At 41.1% G+C, this 9,514-nt stretch overlaps 2 protein-coding genes across 2 annotated transcripts in view; one reads left to right on the top strand and one right to left on the bottom strand.

Moving 5' to 3' along the window:
• The window catches only part of ADAMTS18 (ADAM metallopeptidase with thrombospondin type 1 motif 18), a 195,343-nt gene extending 195,123 nt beyond the window's left edge, over window positions 1-220 (bottom strand). The window contains exon 1 of the mRNA XM_075765519.1: window positions 194-220. The gene's annotated coding sequence lies outside the window, so the exon portion shown is untranslated. The remainder of the gene's footprint in view (window positions 1-193) is intronic.
• A 338-nt stretch (window positions 221-558) lies between these two features.
• Window positions 559-3,768, top strand: NUDT7 (nudix hydrolase 7). Its single transcript, XM_075765650.1, has 4 exons — window positions 559-703; window positions 1,038-1,191; window positions 2,220-2,378; window positions 2,903-3,768. The coding sequence occupies exons 1-4, from the start codon at window positions 669-671 to the stop codon at window positions 3,284-3,286; spliced, it is 732 nt and encodes a 243-aa protein (XP_075621765.1). The 5' UTR covers window positions 559-668; the 3' UTR covers window positions 3,287-3,768.
• Window positions 3,769-9,514: the final 5,746 nt, after the last annotated feature.

Here is a 9,514-nt window from a genome sequence, read left to right as displayed (position 1 = left end):
TAGGCCTCTACGTTCAAGAGGGTCTGTCGATGTCCTTTAGCATTCATGAGTCCTGAGTTACAGGTGACCAGGCTTTGATAGGTGTGCAACGGTGCTTTCCAGAGCACCCTGAGGACTGGGGGCTCTCATATTATCTGCCCCTTAAAGCCCATGAGAAAAGTAATACTGGTGCCTGTACGAGCAGATCCCTTACCTAAAGCACTGGGAATGGCTCCTACTGCCATTCCAGCGCCACCCCAGCCTCCCTGAGGGCAGGTCACAGAGGCCGCTCGGCGGGGCGCGACACTAAACCGCCCCGCGGGTTTCTGCTTTTCCCAGCTGCAGCGAGGGCTGCTGGCAGCTAACACCGCCCTTCTCGGGGTAAACGTAGCCCGGGGAAGCTGTGGCCGACTGCTCGCCAGCCCCGGGAAGGAACCCTGGCCGCGGCAGCCCCAGCCCCACTCCTCCCCTCAGCGGCTGCCTCGCGGGCGCGGGACGCCGGCCCGGCAGCGCGAACACCGCGCGCGGCCGTCCTCTAAAAGACCCCCTCGCGCGGCCTGCCCGCCGCCAATTAGAAGGCGGAGCCCGGCGATCTCGCGTGTTGATTGGAGGGACAGGCCGTCGGTCACAGGGAGGACGGGAGGCGACGGGGAAGAGGATAGTCCGCTCTCGGGTCGGGGGTGCCAAAGATGGCGGCTGCGGAGAGGGAGGATGAGCAGGAAAGGTAGCGGTCGTCCCTGGCCCTCCCGACACCGCCTGTGGGCGCTGCCCCGCCCGCAGCGGCACCCGCAGCCCCCGCCAGCTGCGGGGAAGGCCCGGAAGGAAGGCAGCGGGGAGGAGAGACCTTCCCGGGCCGTGCGGGAGGGGAGGCGGTGTCTACCGCGCCCCCTGTCGGCCCGGGGCGGGCAGCCGGCAGCAGGCGCGGGCCGAGTCACGGCGGCGGCCGGCACCGCTCGGGTTCAACTCTGGGGAAACGCACCTGCCCCGGTGCCTGCGGCGTGCTGGGAGCCGGGGTGCAGCCTCGGGGTGTCACAGCGCTCCTTTCCGTTTGCTTCCAGAAAGAGTATAAAAGAGAGAGCCAGGCTCCGCTTGAGGGAGTTCGATGTTGGGGACAAATTCTCCCGCCTGCCGCTGCCCAAAGCCTCAGTCCTCCTGCCGCTGATGGTGAGGGCGGGGAAGCTGCACTTGCTGCTCACCGTCAGGTCGATGCAGGTAGGTGAGGCCCGGCCTCGGAGGGCCCTCGGCTCTAACGGACAGAGGCAGAGGGTCGCCGTGTCCTCACCCGGGCGTTTGCACCAGTCCCGGCCTTGACCCGTGTTCGGGGGCCTGCTTGTCCAACGTCAGGCACCGTGCCCTAGGTTACACACAGGTATACCAGGGAGCCTAGTATTTACATGCCAGAAAAATACCGGATACCTTGAAACCTGTGACAATAAAAGATGGATTTCCAGATCAGAAAAGGAAATTTTGATTAATATTACTTAATGAGAAAACTGCCAATGCAGTGCAGCTTTTATTAATGTGACTTTTCAATCTGCATTTCATATATGAAAGGAAAGGCGGCAACACATGTACCCCAGAACTCTTCTGCCAGCATTTTCTTGCACAACTCTTGCATGCATGTACACCCCCCACACGCACCCCCCACGCATCAACTGCCAGTGTTCAGAGGCTATTTCCTTCTGTGTTTTTCTGTTGCTGAAAAATGGAAGTTCTTTGGGGTCTTGCTTAGAAATTTTAAGACCCTAATAATTACATCTGATTGTAAATGGGCTTTTAACTGATTGTTGATGTGCAAGCCTATTACTATAATGTACTTAAACGTACATTATTTAAATATGTATTTTAGGAGTTCTTGCTCTTACTTTGAGTATTTTAATCTCACTATTCAAGTTATCTGCGTAGACTAATCTGGCAGTCTTATGCAAGCAAAATGATGAAAAATGTATATTTAGCAGTATTAAAATACAATGTATAGTATGAATTACACAATACTGTACAAGCAATATGTGTATTTCTGATATTTAATTGTTTATAGGCCCAACTTTTTCTTATGTAGCTAGCAAGATAAGGCACATTTCTTCTGATCTGCAGAAACCTTTTAGCACCATTTCCAGCTTCTTTGACTGGAAAGATAAATCAAACATAAAGTGATTCTGCAATATGAACAAATGTCTATGTGGATCCAAGAAGAAATGTAATTTTTTTTTATATTTAACAGTAGTACTCTCTTATTCTAGCTGAGAAGATCACCAGGGGAAGTGTGTTTTCCAGGAGGTAAAAGTGAAGCAATTGATAAGGATGAAATTGATACTGCCCTCCGAGAAGCTAAAGAAGAAGTGGGACTCCAGCCAGAGAAGGTGGAAGTCATCTGTAGGCTTGTACCTGGAATTGATAAAGTAAGCAATAAAATGAGTAAGTCAGCATATCATTAGAAAATAAACCTAGGTTATTTTCTTTTGTAAGGTTGATAATGACCTTTTCAAACCTGTAATTGTAAATAACCACCACTTCTTAAAAGTGGACAGCCTGCATTGTCAGCAGAGCAAAGGGAAGGGATTCTTGCTCTGCATTTGGTATTTGTGAGACCACATTTGGTGTACCACGTCCAGTTATGGACATACTGGAATACCAGAAAGACAGTGGTATACTGATGAGAGTTTAGCGGAGAGCCACAAAGATAGTAAGGGGGCTGGAGCATGTGGATTATGAGGAGAGGCTGAGAGAATTGGGTTTGCTCAGCCTGAAGAAGAGAAAGTGAGCAGGGGATCTAGTTACTCTCTTCAAGTACCTCCAGGGTGGTTATACAGAAGGTGCTACCAGACTCTTCTTGAGACAATGGAATTTTGATGAGATAAAATTTTGAAATAACATTCTTTTACTTGGCACAAACTTAGTGGGTTTTGTTTTTTTCTCCTTTTAGATGAATCACTTGGTAACACCAGTTGTAGGATTTATAGAGGATACATTCCAAGCCATTCCTAATCCAGATGAAGTGAGCGATGTTTTTGTCGTGCCATTGGAATACTTTGTCAAGCCCTTAAATTACAAGACCTTGCCTTATAAAACCTCATCTGGTTACTTAAGTCGGATGCACTGCTTTATATATGATGACGATGAACATAAAATGTCATTCAAGATATGGGGACTTACTGCACACTTTGCTGTATTTCTTGCTCTTGTAATTTTTGGAAAGAGACCTACCTTTGAAGTTGATTATGATCTTGACAACTTAATTTCATCCTCTGAGAATAACTTCATGAATTTATATGCATCCTTATATGAAAGAAAGAAGAGTAATCTATGACAAACTGATCTGGCGATTAATTTATATTAAAGGAGGAAAAAGAGTTTTGTTTATTGCTTTTGTACCTATTGTTTGATTGAATTTCACACATGAATTTCTTCTGAATTAAGAATTTATTAAAATTTATTCTTAAATAATATTTTTAAATTGACAAGCCCTAACTAGATTCATATAATTTTTAATCTGTTTTAGAGTTGCCAAAAGCACATGGTATTTTTGATGGACTTAATATACAGATTGGGAAGTTCTGTTTCAGTTTCTGCCTTTATTTTGTGTGATCTAAGACACTTTCTGTGATTTACCTTCTGTATAATGAGATAATACTATCTATTTTTTGTCTGTTTGAATTAGAATATGAAAAGTTTTGGGGATCTGTCTGTCTCTTACTGTGTGGCATACTACATACAGACAACATAATGCATACCATCTTGTGCGGTACCTTTAAGCACTTATGAAATGCACAATAAAAATATAAAAGGTGGCAGGTGCTTTCACAATCTTGGTTTTTTTTGGTTGGGCTTGTGGAGGGAAGAGGGAGGTTTAATGAGTTTTATTACTCTTGCTCTCTTGCTCAATTTAACATTTCTCACAAGGAAATTCTGTAGGCTGTGGAGGACTTGCTATACAGGCAACAGTACTGAACTTTGCTCCTCAGCATCTTGTTGGCATCACTCACTGAGCTCCTAGAGGGAGTTATTGTAAGGAAAGAAAAGTGGAGTTGAGTATTCATGAGGACTAAAATGCTTATCTGTAGTTGAACCTTTACCAGTCTCCCTGGCAATGTCAGATAGCTGGGGTTCTTTGTGCTGTGAATCCTTGTTTCTTCACTGCTGGTAAACTAGAAGCTTATTCATAGTGGTTGTGATCTTATTGCCAAATGGTTAAGTTTTTAAAAGGACAATTGACTTAGGCTGGATTTGAGATGTATTTTGCAAGTAAACAAGTTACCAGTCCTTGAACAGCTGATCTTCTCTGAGTAATGAGTGCGAATTAAAAGCATTCATTGTCTCTCAGAATCACGTGCCCTAGTGCTAGTGTTGAGTAAGGTGAAGAAAACAACTTGGTTGTTCTTCTGGGTGTTTGTGCTCCCCCCCCATTCACTAATGGATGCAAGCGTGAGCAAAAAGTTGCTGGCAATTCCCATGAACTGTGCTGTAATTGAGCAGAAATCAGATTTTTACATTAAGCAGCTTTTGTACTATACTTGAAGTTGGCTGCGACTTCAGCAAAATGCATCCTTTTCACAAATGTTTCTCAGGTATGGCTTGAATAGCTAATTATGATTTTCTAGGAAACCCAATTCTAAGATATTTTTTTTTTAAGCTTCTGATAATTGCATCCATACCATTCTTCAGCTGTTATGCTAGGACAGAAGCATTTAGGCACTGAAATATCAGCTTGTGTTTGGTTGGTAACTGCAGCATGACCTTTTACTGAAGAAGAGAAAGATGCTGGAGTTGCACTCAATTGACAGAAGCATACCAAAACAAAACAAGGCTAAAGTCAATGCAAATCTTCTTGCAAGGACTGTTTCCCTTTGCCTCCTCTCCCTGCTACAACTGTGCAATACTTAACTCTCTCTTCCCAGAGGTAATTCAGTGGTAGATATTCTACTACAGTAATCTGGCTGAAAATATTCTTTATGCTGTGGCGTTAAAGAAGTATAAGATGATTGGCAATCAGAATACTGGGCTGGAAAAGGCCTCAAGAATTAGCCTAATCTCTTGCTCCCTAAAGACGGAATCAGATACATGATATTCTGATATATACCTATTTTTTTCTTAAGCTTCCCAGGACAATCCATTGTAGTCCTTTAGCCATGCTTTACAAAGTTTGTCTAACTTAACAGATATTAGTTGTAGTAAGGAACACTTCTTGTCCTGTACATAGCAGAATGGTGAATAGCTCCTTAGTTACTTTCTGCACTCGTGAAAACTACGTTGCTTCCTGAGGCATCTTTAGACTTAATGATCAGATTCCTTCAGGTTTTTTTCATCAGTCACATTTTCGTCACATTTTCATCACATTTTGCACACCTCTTGTCATTTCTGTTGCTTTCCAGAATCTTCAGTGAAACTTCCTCCCCTATTTTTCCCCCCATCAAATATGTGATAACCAAACCTGGTCATAGCATTTTAGGCAACCATTTATTTGGGTTGGATAGGACAGGATTACTCCACAGCTCCTTTTTACATATCCCATTGTGATTGCTGTTTGTGAAGCAGCATGGTAATACTGACTCATATTCCACTTCCGCTGAAGTTGCCTCATCCTTTTCTGAAGAAGCTGCCAATTGTTCCTATATTTGTAATTTTTGCATTCTGTATTTGAACAGTTGATTATTCCTACCAAATGTAGCACTTTACATTTGTCCTTATTGAATTACATCCTGATTTTTTCAAAACAAATTGTAATCATCTGCTACCGTGTTTTTCAGACATTTCCATTTTGCTGTTATCCTCAAGTTTAATTATTATATTTTGTTTCATTTACAACTTAGAGAAAGCACACTCATAATAGGCCTCTGCAGAATCCCAACTAGTAATTGCCACTTTCACAATGAACTACTAACTACTGTGTGTGGTTTTCTAACCAGCTGTGTAACATACTACTATTAGTTTCACATAGACCAACCTTTCTTAGGTTGCACACAGGAGCATTAGGCAGGGCTTTGTCCAAAACGTGAGGATTTATAGTTCTCCCTGTACACCAAGCCCGTTACCTGCCCAACAGAGGAGGTAAACACACTTGTCAAAAACAGTTCATAGGAAAAAGATAACAGTTGCTACATATCTCCATGTTAATTAAAGTACTTTTAAGTAAAGGTTATTTGTTTCGGTATCTTCCTAGGAATTGGAACAATTTGAGTTCTCCAGTTCTTTCATAGGGCAGTGTTTACTTTTTCCTGGCCTCTGGTAGGGAAGAAGATAAAGTTCCCAAAGTTTCAAAGATAATTGCTAATAATGTAGAGATTGGTTTTTAAGAGAATGGCTGTCGCATTGGGACGTTTCAAAAGATTCAGCCAGATTGAACATTTTAGCATATCTAAATACTATCAAACCTTTCATGTTCCTGCATTAGCTCTTTTGGCACCTCTGTTAATTATATTTGATACCAGTTGAATTTTAAGTTAAAAGACAATTTTATTTTTTTTTGCTAGGATGAAATCCTTGGAGAAGTAGTCACCACATTTATGAAGAACAGCTTTATTTTTTAATTATTAAACATTGTGAAATTGTTAAAATGTTTTTAGAAGCTTAACTTTAAACTCTTCATCATGTTATTTATATCCTGAGTGGTTTCTCCCAGTGCTAATGTATGCAGGAAAAGTAGCTAATTAAAATAAGAACATTGTTAATTAAAATAGAGCAAAGCAATGAGACCTTTAATTAGTAAACAAAACAGGTACCAAGAGACATAATTACTAACTTACCATCCTCCTCTGTTCCCAGCAGACTTTTTTCTCCTTCATCTCTCAACCAGATCTGGCACAGAAATTGTACAAATTGTACAAATTCAAATTTTTATTTCTCTTTTTTTAAACATTATTATGTGGAACTTTAAGGACAACAATTACAGCTGTTGCTCCTTTTAGCAAATGCAAATCTTGTTGATTTTTTAATCAAATCAACCATTTGAACAGTTGAAAAATGAAACTTACAGAGGTCTGTCACGGTTTAACCCCAGCCAGCCACTGAGCACCACACAGCCGCTCACTCACTTCCCCCACGGTGGGATGGGGGAGACATTCGGAAGAGTAAAAGTGAGAAAACCCGTGGTTTGAGATAAAGACAGTTTAACAGGTAAAGCAAAAGCCATGTGCACAAACAAAACAAGACAAGGAATTCTTTCACCACTTCCCATCAGCAGGCAGGTGTTCAGCCATCTCCAGGCAAGCAGGGCTCCATCACACGTAACAGTCACTTGGGAAGACAAACGCCATCACTCCGAACACCTCCCTTCTTCGTCCTCCAGCTTTACATGCTGAGCATGATGTCATCTGGTATGGAATATCCCTTTGGTCAGTTGGGGTCAGCTGTCCTGGCTGTGTCCCCTCCCAGCTTCTCGTGCAACCCCAGCCTACTCGCTGGTGGGGTGAAGAACAGAAAAGGCCTAGACTCTGTGTAAGCACTGCTCAGCAGTAACAAAAACATCCCTGTGTTATCAACATTGTTTTCAGCACAAATCCAAAACACAGCCCCATACCAGCTACCATGAAGAAAATTAACTCTATGCCAGCCAAAACCAGCATAAGGTCCATCCAAAATCCTTGAGTGATTTGCAGTAAAACCACTGGGGCTTCATGCTTCACATTATGCATCCAAATAATTTTACTGACATTAGTTTGGAAATTTGGGAAGTACTTTCTTAACTCAAAAGAGTCACTCTTTATTTAGATATCCATCTGGGATTTGAGTGCCTAAAAAACTCCTTTGAGCACAAAAAGAAGGAAATTTAAGTGCTTGTTATTAAAACTGCAATTCTTCAAGTTTCATATTTACTAATGGAAAATTGTTTCCTTGGGCAATCTTTGGATAAAATTCTTCCACAGTTCTTGAGGCAGAAAGTAGAACGTGACCCCCCTCCAACCTAGTCAGCCCTCCTAACCAATCCACGTCATGTTCTTAGTCTTTTTCCTACCTTCAAGAGGGAAGGAGTGGAAAGTGCCCTAAGCAGAGTATCATGAAGTGTGGTGATACAGGCATTTTTCAGGATACTACCTCTGAAGTATGAGAGAACTGAAGGTGTGTATCCCTCACTCCCGGATAAATGCCCTGTGTAGTTACATAGTGTATTAAAGGGAAGTTGCAGCTGCTCTGCACTTCATGTTTTTAAAGGAGAGTGTGACTGTGCCTTGTTTGTGTGAGAACAAACTCATGAAAAGGTCGATCCTCTGGGGAGATGAATCTTTCCCTGGCCCTTGGGCTGCAGAAGCTGTGTAAACTTAAAAGGGAAAATATCTAGCAAATGTGCTGTTCTAAGAATTTCCTATTGGAAAATGCTATATTCTGCCCGTAAACTGGTTCATGGCCTAGAACAATTAGCTTTCCCTTGTACTGCATACAAATGTTTAAGCATCTGAAAAAGGCCCTGGTTTTTGTTCAGTGGGCCAGGTGCTTTCCAGTTGGACACTGCAGCGTTACAGTGCCTCAGTTCTTGTTCAGATCTGTCTTTTAAAGCCATGTAACAAAGCACTTATCATGACCTGAGTGTCCCAGTGTTCTCTTCTACTGGTCCTGTGTTATACCTGAATATTATTAAAATAGATTTGTATCTACTTTTATTTTGAATGTGGTGATTTAAAACATTCCTTTACTTGGAATTATTGATTGCAAATGCATTTATGCCTTGTTTATTTTAAGTATGGTATGTTAATATAGCTTCCAATCTGAAAAGGTGTTTTATATATATATTTACTTTCTGTACTTTTTCTCACAAACAGATCACCAAGGCCATTGCTGAGTTGAAAAAAGACATTAAAAATATATTCAGATTACATTCTCTAGCTATGGGATAAGTAATGCTAGCATGACAGTAAAATGAGTGCAAAGGCTTGTATCAGAACAAGAAAATTACTGATATGATATAAAATTAGCAAAAAATAAGTGGCATACAGTTTAATGTGAGTTGTTAGTCATTCTTTTAGTTAACATGCAGTGATTCAGCATTTAACATTTCTATATTTTTGAGTGCTCGAATGATCAGGCTTTTGGTATTTAACGTTTATATGAACATTTAACATTTATATATATTTGATATGTAAATTGGTATCTAACATTTATAACCATATAGAAAAAAATAATGAAAATTACTTTTAAAAGGATATAGTATGTATACTAGTTTACAGCACTTCTGTGTGGGGAAAAAACATAAAATGTTAATTTAATTTCAAGAAGTTCAGTGTACGCTGCTCAATTAATATGCATATCACTTGCATAGCTAGAGTTCATGCAGGGTTGAGGCAGTTATAGTTAGATAAGAATGTAAATATTCAAGAAAGGAGATGATTTAGATTCAGCCTATGCCTAAATCCTATATATAAAATAGAAAATCTGGAGGTGTTTTTGTCTTTCAAGAAAAACCTCATGTGAGCGCTTACATGTCAATATGTATGTGATGTACCTACAATGATTCTTTTTTTTTAGTAGGTTGCCATAGCAATGCAGCTTTCACAACAGTACATGTTAAACCATCTCCAGTTTTAAAAAAAATAATAGTTATAGTACA

This window comes from Balearica regulorum, chromosome 13 (genome assembly GCF_011004875.1).
Source record: "Balearica regulorum gibbericeps isolate bBalReg1 chromosome 13, bBalReg1.pri, whole genome shotgun sequence".
Classification (NCBI taxonomy): domain Eukaryota; kingdom Metazoa; phylum Chordata; class Aves; order Gruiformes; family Gruidae; genus Balearica; species Balearica regulorum.
This window is presented reverse-complemented; position numbering and strand designations above follow the sequence as displayed.